This window comes from Arvicola amphibius, chromosome 4 (genome assembly GCF_903992535.2).
Source record: "Arvicola amphibius chromosome 4, mArvAmp1.2, whole genome shotgun sequence".
NCBI lineage: Eukaryota > Metazoa > Chordata > Mammalia > Rodentia > Cricetidae > Arvicola > Arvicola amphibius.
In genome coordinates this window covers 51,057,013-51,074,778 of record NC_052050.1, presented here as the reverse complement: position 1 = coordinate 51,074,778, position 17,766 = coordinate 51,057,013, and the positions used below count along the sequence as shown (strand labels likewise).

The 17,766-nt window shown below is 48.0% G+C and overlaps 2 protein-coding genes across 4 annotated transcripts; one reads left to right on the top strand and one right to left on the bottom strand.

Moving 5' to 3' along the window:
• The first annotated feature begins 99 nt into the window (after positions 1 to 99).
• On the top strand, positions 100 to 2,656 carry Gps2 (G protein pathway suppressor 2). 3 transcript variants are annotated; one of them, XM_038327529.1, is made up of 11 exons: positions 100 to 151; positions 350 to 512; positions 828 to 937; positions 1,015 to 1,127; positions 1,211 to 1,290; positions 1,382 to 1,464; positions 1,698 to 1,851; positions 1,922 to 2,011; positions 2,093 to 2,172; positions 2,253 to 2,348; positions 2,485 to 2,656. In XM_038327529.1, the coding sequence occupies exons 2-11, from the start codon at positions 419 to 421 to the stop codon at positions 2,566 to 2,568; spliced, it is 984 nt and encodes a 327-aa protein (XP_038183457.1). In that variant the 5' UTR covers positions 100 to 151; positions 350 to 418; the 3' UTR covers positions 2,569 to 2,656. The 3 variants fall into 3 exon arrangements, with proteins under 3 accessions (XP_038183457.1, XP_038183456.1, XP_041910921.1); XM_038327528.1 differs by having other exon boundaries at positions 107 to 155; XM_042054987.1 differs by lacking the exon at positions 100 to 151 and having other exon boundaries at positions 165 to 512.
• A 124-nt stretch (positions 2,657 to 2,780) lies between these two features.
• Eif5a (eukaryotic translation initiation factor 5A) lies at positions 2,781 to 7,527 on the bottom strand. Its single transcript, XM_038328765.2, has 6 exons — positions 7,324 to 7,527; positions 5,316 to 5,501; positions 4,050 to 4,154; positions 3,730 to 3,861; positions 3,557 to 3,630; positions 2,781 to 3,413 (listed from the first exon to the last, which is right to left on the bottom strand). The coding sequence occupies exons 2-5, from the start codon at positions 5,478 to 5,480 to the stop codon at positions 3,568 to 3,570; spliced, it is 465 nt and encodes a 154-aa protein (XP_038184693.1). The 5' UTR covers positions 5,481 to 5,501; positions 7,324 to 7,527; the 3' UTR covers positions 2,781 to 3,413; positions 3,557 to 3,567.
• Between the last annotated feature and the right edge of the window lie 10,239 nt (positions 7,528 to 17,766).

Sequence of the window (17,766 nt, the reverse complement as noted above, 5' to 3'; positions counted from 1 at the left end):
AACCGGGCACCTGTCTTCAAGCGCTTCCGCCTTTCTTTTCATCCAACCCGCTGAGCCAGTTGCCGTCACGACCCGGAAGGATTTATCCTGGGCGCCGGATGTGACGTAGGGATCAAGGCGCGCCGGAGGCCACGGAGAAAGCGCCGAGAAGGCGGGTAGGGGGGTTGGCGCCAGGGCTGCGCGGGCGGGGCGGGGGCGCGAAGCCTAGGACCCCCTCACGCGCACTGAGGCTGAGACCCAGAGGGACGCTGGCGCCCGGGACACGTGACCGAAGCGGCAAGCGGGCGGCAGACAGGCAGGCTTCCGCCTCGGCGGGTCGCAGTCCCTCTAAGCTCCCACTTCCCTGCAGGCCCCGCCTGAGGTCTGGCAGTCAGTGGCAGAGCCGGGCGCCCACTGCCCAAGCGTCATCAACGGCACCATGCCCGCACTACTGGAGCGCCCCAAACTTTCCAACGCCATGGCCAGGGCTCTGCACCGGCACATCATGATGGAGCGGGAGCGCAAACGGCAGGGTGAGCCAGGGCCAGAGCGGGAGGACAGACACACGGCCCAGGGTGGCTCTGCTACCCACGAACTTGCCCCCATCCACGGGCCAAGCTGTGCGCCTGCTGGCGAGCCTAAGAGGGAGGCCGCGGCTCCTTCAGGGTGTGAGCGAAGAGGCCCCGTCTAAGTTCCAGAACCCTGGGCTGGGAAGGACCTTGGAGAGCACCTAATGAAGCCTCGTTCTCCTTATGGCTGATGGAATAACTGGTTTTTGCTGGTCTCCAGTCTAATACTCAGCTTATTTTCACTGTCCTGCCACTTCCCCGTTCTGTCTGATTCTTCAGAGGAGGAAGAGGTGGACAAGATGATGGAACAGAAGATGAAAGAAGAGCAGGAGAGAAGAAAGAAAAAGGAGATGGAAGAGAGAATGTCACTAGAAGAGACCAAGGAACAAGTGAGTAACCCCTCATCTCTCCCAGTTCTGGTTTCTTCTCTTCCCTTTCCCCCCTTATCCGCTCATCCTTCTTGCAGATTTTGAAGCTGCAGGAGAAGCTCTCGGCTCTACAGGAGGAGAAGCACCAACTTTTCTTGCAGCTCAAAAAAGTTTTGCATGAGGAAGAAAAACGGAGACGAAAGGAGCAGAGGTGTGGTCAGATAGCTAAAACTAACATTTTGCGGTGGACCAGGCGACAAAGGAGGGCTACTTAACTGTCTTCCTTTCCTCCAGTGACCTGACCACTCTGACATCAGCTGCATACCAGCAGAGCCTGACCGTTCACACGGGAACCCACCTCCTCAGTATGCAGGGTGAGGACTAGAGAAACCACCCGAAAGAATGTGCTCTCCTGGAGGTTGCAGCCTCCTAATTCAGCATCATGAAGCCCCTCTCCCTTTCTAGGGAGCCCTGGAGGACACAATCGCCCAGGTACTCTCATGGCAGCTGACAGAGCCAAGCAGATGTTTGGACCCCAAGTGCTTACGGTGAGAAGTCTAAAGACAGTTTCTTATAAGCTCAGGCTGGCTTTCAAGTCACTGTGTAGCTAAGAATGGCCCTGCCATGATCCTGTCACCATGTCTCCTCCACCTTCTATGTATCTGTCAAGCTTGAGAACTAGGGTTTGGATGTGTAGCCCCAGTTGCTTTCTCCACTAAAGTACAAACATGCCAAGCCTGTAATAAGCAGGAGCTAAGTCGTTTTTTGTTTTCCTTCTTAGACCCGGCATTATGTGGGATCAGCAGCTGCTTTTGCAGGGACACCAGAACATGGGCAATTCCAAGGCAGCCCAGGAGGAGCCTATGGAACTGCTCAGCCCCCGCCTCACTATGGGCCTACACAACCAGCCTATAGTCCTAGCCAGCAGCTCAGAGGTGAGTGTTGATTCTCCTCAGAGGGAAGAACAGCTCAACATGAGAACTAATGGATGTCTACTTTCCCTAGCACCGTCAGCATTTCCTGCTGTGCAGTACCTGTCTCAGCCGCAGCCACAGCCCTATGCAGTGCATGGCCACTTTCAGCCCACTCAGACAGGTGATAACCCATTGGGGAGGAGGCCTAGCCTCTTGAGTCTATCATTACCTGTTCAGTTCAAAACTTCCCTTCTCCCCTTAGGGTTCCTGCAGCCTGGTGGTGCCCTGTCTTTGCAAAAGCAGATGGAACATGCAAATCAGCAAACTAGCTTCTCTGACTCAGTGAGTATGGAGCCTTGGGAAGTCAAGGTGCTAGGACAAGGGGAACTCCAGTATGCCTAAGGTCAGCTTTGTCCTTACAGTCTTCTCTGCGGCCCATGCATCCCCAAGCTCTGCATCCAGCCCCTGGACTCCTGGCTTCCCCCCAGCTCCCTGTGCAGATGCAAGCAGCAGGAAAGGTAAGGCTGGTAATCAAAAATCTTGATACCACCAGGAAAAGACTGTTAACCTCCTACTGCAATTGTCCCTTCCTCCTTGTACTGAGTGTTAAGTAAAAGAGGCTATCTACCCACTGATAAAAACTTTTATCACCAGTCAGGCTTTGCTACTACCAGCCAACCTGGCCCTCGACTCCCCTTCATCCAACACAGCCAGAACCCACGATTCTACCACAAGTAACCACCAGACAACTCCTACCTACCCTCCATCCCTCAAGGTGGGGGTTCTTCCTATGTGCCCCAAACCAATAAAATGTACCCACTACCAACCCCGACTACTGTTTGTTTCTCACGCAGGCTACTTAAGAAGGGGATGACGGATTGCTGACATTAGCAGTCTTATTTATTTTTAGATTCTAAAAGCATCAACAAATAAACAACTGAGTTGGGGGCTTCATATTAAACTTGTAGTTTTATTCAGGTTTGATTTTTAACAAATGTGTCAGGGAGAGCCGCAGGAAAGGGTGAAGCCCATGGGGGCAAGGCCCTCCCAGATGCCTGAGGAGGGATCATGCCTGCTCCCCACCCCACTCTTCTCTTTACCCCTAAAGGGGCTTGGGGAAGAGACACAGGCAGGGAAGGGGGCTGGTCCCCAGTCTGTACAAGTGGTGCTTGGGGGTGAAGGTCTATGGAGAGCAGGGGACCAGACCAGGGGTAAGTGGGATAAAGGACACAAGACCATTTGCCAGAATCCACAGCTTTCTGATTCCAAGTTGAATTAAAAAGAAAATAAGGGAGGTGGGGGGGGACCTAAACCACAAGCAATACCTTTCCCCAGTTCCCCCACCAGGGCTGTGAGGGCAGAGGCAGGTAGCTTCACCAAGGCCATGGCTCCCTCATTCCTGGCCAAGGGAGCTAGGTGAAGGGCAGGGTCTCCCCGACAGTTTTTTTGAAGGGGTGAGGAAAACCAAAATAAAACGTCAAATAAATTGTATAGGAGTCCAGCCAAGGGTCCAGCCAGAGCAGAACCCAGCTGGGGGAAGGGCCTGTGTAGGCTCAAGGATCACTGCTGCCACCACCGCCACCCTGGGCAAGAAAAAGAAATCATGTTTAAAGACAAATTTCAAGAGAAAGGGTAAGGGAGGAAGGACCAGTCTAAGAGCAGAAAAAAGGCCCATTAAACTGATGAGAACAACAGTATGAAGGATAGTGAAGGCTGTCACATTCACCTGGGAGCCAGTTATTTTGCCATGGCCTTGATTGCAACAGCTGCCTCCTCTGTCATGGCAGACAGCACCGTGATCTGGAAAAGCAAAAAGGACAGTCCAGAGATGCCTTAATTCAAGAGTTTTGAAGCCTAAGGAGCAAAGCTGAGTATATCAGGCGAGGACGGGCATCATACCAGGATCTCTTCTCCACAGTCATACTTCTGCTCAATCTCCTTGCCAAGGTCTCCCTCAGGCAGACGAAGGTCCTCTCGTACCTCCCCACTGTCCTGGAGCAGGGATAGGTACCCATCCTGGATGCCAATCAGCTGGGAGAAGAAGAAAGTTAAAAGCAGGTACAGGTAGGTTAAGTATTAAGAGAATGACAGACAAACTAGAGTGACAACAGCAACTTCACTAAGTACCCTCTCCTACCAGCTCCCTTTCCCCACAGCTGCGGGCCAGCACACATCCCACCCTTCATGAGCCACTAACCATCTTCATCCCCAAAACATACCTGGAAATCATTCCTTTTGATGTTGGGGACATCCATATTGTGAGTTGACGGGCAGATATCTTCGTATTTCTTCCCAGTAAAAATGTCAATACCAACCAGGTGGACCTGTGTACATATATCATAAAGAGAAACCCAACAAATCAAACTCTAAGGTGGAGATAAAGGCTTATATTACTGGCTGGTGACAAGTCAGCCTGCCATGTTACAGCAAAAACTAAGGAACTAGAAATGAGCCAATTGAGAAAGACAAAGCCTCAAAGTCTGAAGCTAAAGAGCACTATGACTGAGATTGCAGACGAAAAAGAGACTTAAACCAGTGACATGAAAGTTATCAAAAATCACTGACGAAGACTGGAGATGTCACTCATACAGTACTTGCCCAGCAAGCACAGGGCCTTCCTTGGGTTGGATGCCTAGTACTACATTTAAAAAAAAAAAAAAAAACCAATCATAATGGCACGTGCCTGTAATCCCAGTACTAGGGGGGTAGAGGCCACTCTGGAATTCCTAAGATGTTGTTTTATTGTAAAGGGGGGGGGGTCTAGGTAAATGTTTCTTGGACATTTACAGAAAGAGCTAAATAAGATTAAGTAGAACAGGCTGAGAAATGAAAGCAAAGGAAGGTGAGTGATCTGAAGAAAATGACCCAGGGGAAAAGATCAGAATAAACCATGTATGAAGTTAGTATGTAAGAATAGCCTGGTTCTAAATGCCCAATCCGCAGCAGGGGACTCACTAGCGAATAAAACCAGACTCAACAGGATTGAGTTAGGGTCAACTTAAGACACAGCATGTCTAGGTGAAGAGAATGTGAAGACTGAAGTAAGCTGGAGAACAAAGAATTCAGGGGGTAATCAGAAGCAGGTAAATGCCAAAGGGAAGTTCACAGGTGGGAGGAACAGCAGCCGCTAGGCGGCTTGAGAATGCAGACTGGAGCCCCACAGAGTGCTGCGCTCCATGGGCCTCAACTGGAGAAATCTTGAACAAACAGGCCCAAGGAAAAAGGTCAAGATGAAGAAACTCAATGTGCCAAGCGCTAAAGGACCATGGATACACACAGTTCTAGAGACTAGCACAAAGAGGGAGAAAAGGAGGACAGAATGACAGGAGCACTGTGGAAGACTGTTGGATGGGAATAAAATCTGGGTTCTGAACGAAAGGACTAGAACAGCAAGAAGGGACCAAGACTGACTGAAACAGTTCATTGCCCAAGGCCCTATGGATGTGGGAGCTGCAGAGAAGACAGGATATAGAGGTTATTCTAACCTTGGCATGGCCATGCTTGCCAGTCTTCGAAGTAGACATCTCGACGATCTTACATGGCCGGCCTTTGAGCACCACAAAACCATTCTTACGTAATGCTGAGCACTGCATGGGGAAGGTGGCTGAGGCCCCTGCATCTCCTGTCTCGAAGTCCAAGTCATCTGCCATTTTAAGAGGCTTCGATTCCAACTAAAGCCAAGAAGAGAACTAGGGTCAGTAAGGATGGAGGTTACCAGGACCGCTAATCTATCCCATTCCTCTCTAAAACATCGCTCCATTCCCCCCTTTATTCCATTACCCATCTAAATAAAGTCGAATTTCCTGCTTTGAACTGGACTCAAACATACTTTAGAGTTGGTGTATGGGAGGGGGAAAACAGCTGGATCCCCGACCCCCCTCCCCAAATGAAATCTAAAATTGTGGTTTGGGAAAGGAAGGCTCCTGGGAGTTCGGACGCCAAATCCCAGAGATGAGGAAAGGGCTACTTCCCGGGAGGGGGCAGGGCTCAGGTGTTACTTGCCACTGAAACCAACCACCCCCTCTTCCCCACACTCTGCCAGGACTATAATTAGGTGAGCAGCTATGAGCCAGCTGAAGGGCGGGACTAATGAAGGGGTGGAGACGGAGGATAAGGCCCCACCCAGCTGTTACACCCCCCCCCCATCCACACACAAGCCAGTCATTGGTACAGGAAACCACAAGGCCTCTTTGGGGGATTCCCGCCTCTCCAACATGCACTTGCAGATGCAGTCAAGGGGGGAGAAAGTAGTTTCCTAAATGATCCCACTGCCAAGCACCTCGATCTCAGTTCCCGAAGGGAACTCAGCCTTTTGTCAATGGCCCTCCCACTTTTCCCAGGATGCACCAGTCCTGTCGGCTTTTCAGGCCCAGCCTGTACAGTCAGTAGAAAGTGGGGGAGTGAGGGGAGGTGAATGACAATAAAATGAAAGCAAAAGGTTGGTAGTAGTAACAGAAATCAGACTAGGCTGCTAGAGTTAAGGACTAAACACAGTAACTCACAAACCAAATAAGAGGGAAGGCAGTGGCAAGGTGAAGATCGAAGATCACCGCTGGGGAACTAAAAGCTTAGTACTTTCAGGCGCTGTCGGCATGTGCCGAGAAGAGTTGGGCTTCAATCCAATGACCCTCAATTCATCCACTTTTCCCGGTTTCCCCAGGAAAGTAGTACCACTTACATCTGGCTGGACGGCTCACTTCACATGAAGACTGGGGGATGAGCTCCAGAGGCCCATGAGGCTGGGGAGCACTAACATATGTCTGCAACGGGCCCTGCGGGATGATCGAGACCCAAGGCTAGGGTCTCTCCCGCACACCAAAATCCCAGGCTCCGTAGAAACTCAAAAAAGATCAGACCTCTCTGCGCTGGGGGTTGCCGGCTCGCGCCCACCATGTGGTCGCCCGAGGCTTCCGGTGGCCCGGGCCAGGGGGGAGGGGTCCCCGTGCTGCCATGCGGCCCCGGTCCATGTTCAGCCGCATGGTCTCGGACCCCGGGGGCAGCCTCCAATGGGGAACACTTCCGGTGCTGCGGCCGCCCCTGCCCCAAAGCTGCGCCAGGCCAGGGCCATGCCGTCTCCCCTCCCCCAGCCAACCCTCTCCACATGCCCTCACCAAGCAGCCCCCTCCCCCACCTCACGTGGCCGCTCAGCGCCGGTCCTCAACGGCCCAGGAACCCTTGGCCCGGCCGGGCCGACCTGGCCCCCGGCCCTCGCCCCGGCGTGGCCGCCTGGCGGCCTCTCCCGCGTGGCGGCCTCGCGGCTCGCCGTCCCCCGCCCTGCGTCGCTCCAACGTCACCCTGCCGGCCCCAACCGTCACTCCTCGCGCCAACTGGGCCGTGCGCCCGCCTCTCCGCGCATCGCGCCGCTCCCTGCCCGAGCCCGTGCGGCGATAGCCGCCGCTCCCTTCTGGCCCCCTCCCCGACCCCCGCGTAGTTCCGTCTCTCGTTCCCGGCCCAAACCGAGCTTACGCGCAGGCGCGCCCTGCCCGCTCTCACCTCGCGCGAACGCACTGACTCGACCCCGTCCGCTCGCCGCGAGCCCAACCGCTGCCTCCGAACCCGCTGCTGCCGCCGCCGCCGCCGCCTCTAGCGCCGCCGCCGCTGCTGCACACGGGTCTTAGTACGCAGGCGCCGACTCCCCACTGACCAACCAAGCAGCCCTATGACAGCCGCGCAAGCGTGCTGGGTAGCTCCTTCACTGTCCACCCCCGCACTGCGCAAGCGCACGGACCCTCCCCGATCTCCACCCTCTCTCCCACCTACCCATTCAATGACGCGCATACGTGACCCCGCCCCTTTCCAGTCCGAAGCCCTTCCAACCAGATGGCAATGCGCAGGCGCACCGGGGTTTTTTCTTTCTTTCTTTTTTTTTTTTTTTTTTTTTTATCCCTTCACCCTCTTCTTCCCTCCCCCCCCTTGATCGACAGCTTGCGCTAACCGTACCGCCCTTGCAGCTGCGCAAAACAGACCCCCGCACTCCACACCCTCCGGAGGAAACGCCTGGGTCTCGACGCATGCGTGTTGCGAACCCTAAACGCCCCTTCCACCTCAGACGTCGACCGTACGCTGGGTGTTGAAAGACCACGCCACTGTGTCGCTTGCCCGGTCTAGGGCGCATGCGTCGGAGCAGGCGTGGGGCCCCACCTCGGCCCTAACCGGAGAGGAGCCGACTCAAACACGTTTCAGAGAACTTGCCCAGTGAGGTGGCTGCTCTCTGCCGAACCGAACGAGACTGCTTTCCGTGGGAGACTCTTCCGCTCACGTTTGTGGTCGGATTGCTGCCGTCTCGGCCTCGCTAAGCTTTACTACTCCTGTGCTGGATCTGCTTCCAAAGACAGACCTCTCGGGGTACCGGCACCATCTTGTTCAAGCCCTGATTAGTGTTGGTCCCCTATGGCACTTACAGAAGCTTTTCCATTCTAAATCCTAAATAAGAGAATTACACAGCGTTCCTGTTCGTCATCCCAAGTAGCCTTGAGGTTTCCTAAAGAAATGCCTAGCGATTCCTGCAGAAATCAAACTCCACATGAGAAGAGTGGCTCAGACCGTAGTGCCGGATAGTTGGGAGGCTGAGGCAGGAGACTTGAGGTTTAAAGACAGCAGCATATAAAGTGGGTCATGGAAGTTTATGATCCCTGTGATCTGTAAGTTTGGGAGACTGACAAAGGAGAGCTAAAAACTAAAATGTTAAATTGCTTTGACATTCTCTGAAGACCAAGAAGATAAAAATCAGGCTATCAGAATCTCACCCTTCGCCTTCCTGGAAGAATGCTGGCAATGCTGGCCTGGGTTGGTGGTGCACACCCTTAAACCCGAGAAGCTGGCGGGTATCAGCGACTTCAAGGCCAACCTGGTCCACGACTCAGCGAGAGCCAGCGTAGCCACTGCTGCTCCGCGAGACCCCTCTCAAACAGAAAAAGAGCAACCCTGTGTTTTTCCTGAGACATTCTCTGCACTAGCCCCAGGTTTTCAGCACCCCCATGGTTGGACAGATCACTTGGCGTGGAGGATAACAGGACTGTAAAGGAAGCAAAAGATCTGGTCTAGGCCCAGGCACAGTGGCACCACGTGACACTACTTTCCAGCACTTTGGGAGGAAGGCTGGAGGCCAGTGCAATCTCCACAGCCCCAGGCAGTCGTCCATGGTCTTCCATATCAAGACCCTGTCTCAAAAATCTCAAATAAAAATCTGATATAGGAACCCTGACTTTTAATGTAGTTCTTGTCTTGTAGTTTCTAGAAATCGCTTCAAACTTAACAATTTCCCTTCTTGTGGGGTTTCAAACCTGGGACAAAATAGCTAAGGACACCTATTTAACATACCAAGGTAGTGAGTGCCAGTTCTTCCTGTATCCCTCAGGTCCCCTAAAGGGCCCTCCCGGGTGACATACCCCAGCCCACCTACCCTCAAACTTCCTCAAGCCCTGGGCTGGGCTGGCCCTTCCCTTTTTTTTTTTTTTTTTTTTGTTTTTGTTTTGTTTGTTTTGTTACCTGATCCTTTACAGCTATTCTCTTTTGGGCCTCGCTGCGTGCACCTGGTTCCAACCTCTCTCTCCTACACTACACCCTCTCCTCTCAACCTCAGCTCACTCTGCTCCCATCATTTCTGGACCTCCCAGATGCCCCTGGCTCTGGGGCCATATTCTCCCACAAGTCTACAATAAACCTCTGCCCCCACAATAGGACCAGTCATGTCTCTCTCCCTTTCCTTTTCTTAATCACTTCCCACTAAATAAGACTATTAATATCTAACTTCCAACTCACCAGGATGCTTACAATCAGTATGTGTATCAACGGCCACACTAGGTTGAATGATACATTTGTATAGCACAGTAGACTCTTCACCTGAAATCCTTCAGTCAATTTCATGAACTTCCTGCCTTTTTCTGTATAATCCCCAGTCCTGAGGAAATTAAGGTGAGTCACAGTCAAGACTAGGTGGGGGCTACATAGTTAAGACCCTATCTTAAAAATTATAAACTCAAAAAAATAATAATAAATTCTGGCTGGAGAAATGTTTTAGCGGTTAAGAGCACTGACTGTTCTTTCTGAGGACCTGGATTCAATTTCCAGCACCCACATGGCAGCTCACAACTATCTATAACTACAGTTCCAGGGAAAAATAAAAACTGGCCAAGCGAGGTGGCACATGCTTTAATCCCAGCACTCAGGAGGCAGGGGCAGGCAGAGCTCTGTGAATTGGAGGCCAGCCTGGTCTATAGAAAGTTACACAGAGAAACCCTGTCTTGAAAAAACAACAAAAAATTATAAACTGGGCTGGTGGCACATGCCTCTAGTCCTAGCATGCTGAGTTCAAAGTCCAGCCTTGTCTACAGAGCAAGTTCCAGGGCAGCCAGGCTGTACTGTCTTGAAAAAAAAATTATACAGAACATTTGTTGGATGAATTCTTAAAACTTTAAAAATTCCAATTCCTAGCCAGGCACAGCCCACCCACCTGTAATTCTAGCATGTGAAAGACAGAGGAAGGAGAATCAGGAGTGTAAAGTCATTCTCTGGGTGTGGTATAAGATGCCTCAAATCCCGTCTCCTGGCTAAAACAGGAATATTGCCAGCCTGTGCTTCATAGTAAAAACCCTATTTTATTATTTATTTATTTATTTATTTATTTATTTATTTATTTTGTTTTTTTGAGACAGGGTTTCTTCTGTAGCTTAGAGCCTGTCCTGGAACTAGCTCTTGTTGACCAGGATGGTCTCAAACTCAGAGATCCGCCTGCCTCTGCGTCCAAGTACTGAGATCAAGGTGTACACCACCACACTGGATTCTCCAGATTTTACAAAAGGGGTCTTGTGTAGCCCAGGGCTGGCCTTAAAACTTCCTGTGTGGTTGAGAACTCTTATGAAAGGTATGTACCCTGGATGCCAGTTTTGCTTTTTATTTTATTTATTTATTTATTTATTTGTTTATTTATTTATTTTTTGGTTTTCGAGACAGGGTTCTTCTGCAGCTTTTTTAGAGCCTGTCCTGAAACCTAGGCTCTTGTAGACCAGGCCTGGCCTCGAACTCACAGAGATCCGCCTGGCCTCTGCCTCCGAGTGCTGGGATTAAAGGCGTTGCGCCACCACCGCCAGCTGCCAGTTTGCTTTTTATATTTGAAATTGGACTTTAATGTATCGTACCTTAAAATTTACTGTATATAAATAAGAGGTGTCGCCAGTCGGTGGTGACGCACGCCTTTAATCCCAGCACTCGGGAGGCAGAGGCAGGCGGATCTCTGAGTTCGAGGCCAGCCTAGTCTACAAGAGCTAGTTCCAGGACAGGCTCTAGAAACTGCAGGGAAACCCTGTCTCAAATAAATAAATAAATAAATAAATGAACGAATGAATAAATAAATAAATAAATAAGAGATGTCTGACTCTTTGGCTTCTCTAGATTACAATAAACAAATATTAGTTGACGTTTGTTAAATACAAACTCACTAATGAAAGCTGACAAGCAAGGTGGTAACAGTGCATGCCTTGGGTCCCAGCACTCAGGAGGCAGAGGCAGGTGGAGCTCTGTGAATTCCAGGTTAGCATGGTCTACAGAGAAAGTTCCAGGACAGCCAGGGTTACATAGAGAAACCCTGTCTCAAAAATAAAAACAAGGCCGGGCGGTGGTGGCGCAGGCCTTTAATCCCAGCACTCGGGAGGCAGAGGCAGGCGGATCTCTGAGTTCGAGGCCAGCCTGGTCTACAAGAGCTAGTTCCAGGACAGGCTCTAGAAACTACAGGGAAACCCTGTCTCGAAAAACCCAAAAAAAAAAATAAAAATAAAAAAAAACAAAAAAGCCATCCAACAGGTCCCATGTTTGCTAACATTAATAAAGAAAATGAGCATATTTAAGTAATAAATTTTCACTATTTAAAATCTGCCTCTCTCTCTCTCTCTCTCTCTCTCTCTCTCTCTCTGTGTGTGTGTGTGTGTGTGTGTGTGTGTGAGTGTGTGTGTGTGTATACATGGGTACCACAGAGGCCAGAAGACAGAAGAGGTGTCTAAACCCCTGGAGCCGGTGTTAGAGTTAGAGGACCTGAACATCCATCCTAGGGACAAGCAGTCAGTGTTCTTTTCTTTTCTCTGGAGTGGGGTGGAGACAGGGTCTCTCTGTTGAACAGCCCTGGCTGTTCTGATCCTCCTGTCTCTGTCTCCTGAGTGCTGGGATTAAAGGTGTGTGCCACCACCACCTGGTTTAAGAATAATTCTTGAAGGGCTGGAGAGATGGCTTAGACGTTAAGAGCATTGCCTGCTCTTCCAAAGGTTCTGAGTTCAATTCCCGGTAATCACATGGTGGCTCACAACCATCTGTAATGGGGTCTGGTGCCCTCTTCTAGTCTGCAGGCATACACAGACAGATTATTGTATACATAATAAATGAATAAATATTTTTTTAAAAAAAGATCTGAAATTAAACAAAGCTGAGTGTGGTGGTGCACACTTTAATCCCAGCATTGAGGAGGCAGAAGCAAGGAGGCAGATCTCTGAGTTCAAGGTCAACCTGGTTTATAAGGCTACTTCCAGGCCAGGCAGGGCTACATAGTGAAACACCATCATCTACAAAAAATTAGTAAAAGAGGGGCCTGTGAGATAGCTCAGTTAATAAAAATGCTTGCCACACAGGCCTAACAACCTGGGTTCGATACCCAGAAGCCTTAGTAGATAAATCCTGACCTTGACATGTATGCCATGAGACACATCCATTTTCACACACAAAAATCATACATACACACACAACATCCATATTCACACACAAAAATCATACACACACAACATCCATATTCACACACAAAAATCATACATACACACACAACATCCATATTCACACACAAAAATCATACATACACACACAACATCCATATTCACACACAAAAATCATACATACACACACATTCATGTTCACATACATATATACACACAGAGATAATAACACTAGTGGGATATTTGACATTTTTTTGAGGAATTCAGCATTGGTTCAATAGAATTACCTACAGTTCTGTGACTTGTCATGGTACCCTTCAGCACCATTTTGTTTTGAATTTTTAGTATGCTTAATTCTTTTTTTTTAAAATATTTATTTATTTAGTATACAATATATGCCTTCAGGCCAGAAGAGGGCACCCGACCTCATTACAGATGGTTGTGAGCCACCATGTGGTTGCTGGGAATTGAACTCAGGACCTTTGGAATAGCAGGCAATGCTCTTAACCGCTGAGCCATCTCTCCAGCTCAGTATGCTTAATTCTTGAAAATAGTTATTTACAAATATAAGTGCTGCCAAAATTGATGACATGAATAAGGTATCACTGTGGAGCCAAGGATAGTTGTTTCTGGAAAAATGGGAGCCTATAAAAGTGTACTAAGAAGATATGCTCAGATTTTTTAATTGAGCTAGGCATGGTGGTGCATGTCTTTAATCTAATCTCTGTACTTGGGAGGAAGAGGCAGGTGGATTGCTGTGAGTTCAAAGCCAGCCTGTTCTATGAAGAGAGTTTTAGAGTCGGGCAGTAGTGGCGCACACCTTTAATCCCAGCACTCGGGAGGCAGAGGCAGGCGGCATCTTTGTGAGTTGGAGGCCAGCCTGGTCTACAGAGCAGTTCTAGGACAGCTAGGGTTGTTGCACAGAGAAACCTTGTCTCGAAACCCACCTTCAAAAAAAAAAAAAGAAAGAAAGAAAGAAAGAAAGAAAGAAAGAAAGAAAGAAAGAAAGAAAAGAAAAAAGAAAACAAACAAACAAAAAACCTAATGTGCCAAAACAAAAAGAAACAATGTGTCAAAAATGCCAGGTTGTTTATTTCAGCCAGCAGAGGCCTCCACAGCTATAATCCCACTTTGGGAGTCTGAGGCAAAAGGCAGACCAGTAGGAATTCAGAATGTCCTTGGACACAAAGGGAGTCCCGAGGCCAGGCTAGCGTTACCAAGACAACAACAAAACAACAATAAAATTTTTCTTTAATTTGAGTTTGCATTATTTTTCAGTTTCATTTGGTTAACTGTTAGGATTAAAACATTGTACTGGGGGGGCTGGAGGGATGGCTCAGAGGTTAAGAGCACTGGCTGTTCTTCCAGAGGTCCTGAGTTCAATTCCCAGCAACCACATGGTGGCTCACAACCATCTGTACTGAGATCTGGCGCCCTCCTCTGGCGTGCGGGCATACATCAAGGCAGAATGTTGTGTACATAATAAATAAATAAATCTTTAAAAAAATTGTACTGTTAATTTTATACAATATGGTTTTGATACCATAAATGATAATGTGTTGCAGATCATAAAATCTTTTCAGCATTTAGCATTGATTTAGGCATCTTACTTTTATTTATTTTTAAACTATTTATTTAGCTGGGTGGTGGTTGCGCACGCATTTAATCCCAGCACTCGGGAGGCAGAGGCAGGCAGATATCTGTGAGTTTGAGACCAGCCTGGTCTACAAGAGCTAGTTCCAGGACAGGCTCCAAAGCAACAGAGAAACCCTGTCTCCAAAAACCAAAATAAATCATTTTATGTGCGTTGGTGTGTATGTCTGCGTGAGGGTGTCAGGTCCCCTGAAACTGGACTTACAGTTTTATTTTTATTGAGCTCTACATTTTTCTCTACTCCCCTCCTTGCCTCTCCTCTCCCTCCTTCAACCCTTCCCCAAGGTTCCCATGCTCCAAATTTACTCAGGAGATCTTGTCTTTTTCTACTTCCCATGTAGATTAGATCGATGTGAGTCTTTCTTAGTGTCCTCATTGTTGTCTAAATTCTCTGGTATTGTGGTTTGTAGGCTGGCTTTCTTTGCTTTATGTTTTTTTTTTTTTTTTTTTTTTTTTGGTTTTTCGAGACAGGGTTTCTCTGCAGCATTTTTAGAGCCTGTCCTGGAACTAGCTCTTGTAGACCAGGCTGGCCTCGAACTCACAGAGATCCGCCTGCCTCTGCCTCCCGAGTGCTGAGATTAAAGGCGTGCGCCACCACCGCCCGGCTTTGCTTTATGTTTTAAAACCACCTATGAGTGAGTACAAATTGTCTTTTCTGTGTCTGGGTTACCTCATTCAAAATAATGTTTTCTAGCTCCATTCATTTTTCTGCAAAATTTAAGATGTCGGTTTTTTTCTGCTGTGTAGTACTCCATTGTGTGAATGTACCACATTTTCCTTATCCATTCTTCGGTCGAGGGGCATTTAGGTTGTTTCCAGGTTCTGGCTATGACAAACAAAGCTGCTATGAACATAGTTGAGCACATGCCCTTGTGGCACGATTGAGCATCCTTTGGATATATACCCAAAAGTGGTATTACTGGGTCTTGAGGAAGGTTGTTTCCTAATTTTCTGATAAATCGCCACACTGACATCCAAAGGCCAGTTTGCATTCCCACCAGCAATGCAGGAGTGTTCCCTTTTCCCCACAACCTCTCCAGCATAAGTTGTCATCAGTGTTTTTGATTTTGGCCATTCTTACAGGTGTAAGATGGGATCTCAGAGTTGTTTTGATTTGCATTTCTCCGATGACTAAGGATGTTGAACATTTCCTTAAGTGTTTTTTAGCCATTTTAGATTCCTCTGTTTAGAGTTCTCTGTTTAGGTCTGTACCCCATTTTTTTATTGGATTATTTGTTCTTTTGGTGTCCAATTTCTTGAGTTCTTTGTATATTTTGGAGATCAGACCTCTGTCTGATGTGGGGTTAGTGAAGATCTTTTCCCATTCTGTAAGCTGTCATTTTGTCTTGTTGACCGTGTCCTTTGCTTTACAGAAGCTTTTCAGTTTCAAGAGGTCCCATTTATTGTTTCTCTCAGTGTCTGTGCTGATGGGGTTCTATTTAGGAAGTGGTTCCCTGTGCCAATGCATTCAAGTGTACTTCCCACTTTCTCTTCTATAAGGTTCATTGTGGCTGGCTTTATGTTGAGGTATTTGATCTATTTGAACTTGAGTTTTGTGCATGGTGATAGATATGGGTCTGTTTTCACTCTTCTACATGTTGCTATTCAGTTATGCCAGCATCACTTGTTAAATATGCTTTCTTTTTTCCATTTGATATTTTTTGCTTCTTTGTCAAAAATCAGGTGTTTGGGGCTGGAGAGATGGCTCAGAGGTTAAGAGCATTGCCTGCTCTTCCAAAGGTCCTGAGTTCAATTCCTGGCAACCACATGGTGGCTCACAACCATCTGTAATGGGGTCTGGTGCCCTCTTCTGGCCTGCAGGCATACACACAGACAGAATATTGTATACGTAATAAATAAATAAATACTTAAAAAATTCAGGTGTTCGAAGATGTATGGATTGATATCCAGATCTTCTATTCGGTTCCATTGGTCCTCCTATCTGTTCTTATGCCAATAGCAGGCTGTTTTCAGTACTGTAGCTCTGTAGTAGAGTTTGAAGGCAGGGATTGTGATGCCTCCAGAAGTTCTTTTCTTTTCTTTTCTTTTTTTCTTTAATATTTATTTATTTATTATGTATACAATATTTTGTCTGTGTGTATGCCTGAAGGCCAGAAGAGGGAGCCAGACCTCATTACAGATGGTTGTGAGCCACTATGTGGTTGCTGGGAATTGAACTTAGGACCTTTGGAAGAGCAGGCAATGCTCTTAACCACTGAGCCATCTCTCCAGCCCCCCAGTTCTTTTTTTTTTTTTGGTTTTTTCGAGACAGGGTTTCTCTGCATCTTTAGAGCCTGTCCTGGAGCTAGCTCTTGTAGACCAGGCTGGTCTCGAACTCACAGAGATCCGCCTGCCTCTGCCTCCCGAGTGCTGGGATTAAAGGCGTGCGCCACCACCGCCCGGCCCCCAGTTCTTTTATTATACAGGATTGTTTTGGCTAGCCTGGCTTTTTTGCTTTTCCATATGAAGTTGAGTACCATTCTTCCAAGGTCTTTGAAGAATTTTATTGGGATTTTGATGGGCATTGTGTTGAATTTGTGACATCTTCCTTTTAAATGTCAATGTTATTGCCATAGTCAACATCAACAATTTTTTAATTAGATTTATTTATTATGTATACAACATTCTGCCTCCATGTATGCCCACACGCCAGAAAAGAGAGCCAGACCTCATTACAGAGCCACCATGTGGTTGCTGGGAATTTAACTCAGGACCTCTGGAAGAACAGCTAGCTAGTGCTCTTAACCACTGAGCCATCTCTCCAGCCCCCAACATCAATACTTCTAAGGACATTGGTCTTTATGAAATTCACAGCCTTGATGATGATTTGCAAGACCATGAATAATTTGTAACGATTGTGCACATGGTTTTTCTTGATGGACTATGCAATGAAACTTCTTTCATTAAGATGAGCTTGCAGTAGCAATTGCTTTATCTTCTATTAATTTTACAAGTGTCCTTTTACCCCCCCATCCCTGGGGCGATCAGTACCTATACCAGATCTGAGTGACAATGTGCAAAGAAAATCATCCAAACATTTTTTTTTTTTTTTGGTTTTTCGAGACAGGGTTTCTCTGTGGCTTTGGAGCCTGTCCTGGAACTAGCTCTTGTAGACGAGGCTGGTCTCGAACTCACAGAGATCCGCCTGCCTCTGCCTCCCGAGTGCTGGGATTAAAGGCGTGCGCCACCACCGCCCGGCCCAAACATATCTTTTTATTGCTCTGTATTGTAACTCTGAAGCCATTTCTGACAACTTTGAGGCCATTTCTGAGGTCTCTCAGCATTAGTGCTCCCCCCTCCCCTGGGAACCAAGGACCTAAAACTATACATGTACATACTGAAATGTTGAGAACTTTCCATCTCCCTGAATCCTTGTGAGTGTTCTCCAAATAGAACTCAGTTATTGGAATAGGGGCAAGATAACCCTTAGGAGTTGACTCAGTTCCTGATGTTTTGACTTAGTCCCTGGGAAGGGGTCAAAGTAACCCTCAAATATTTCCTCTTACCTCACCTGATCTGGTAACTGCTCTCCAGCTCTGTCTCAGACCAATCATTGCTAGTAGCCCTTTGAATAAGCCAATCCTAATAGTTG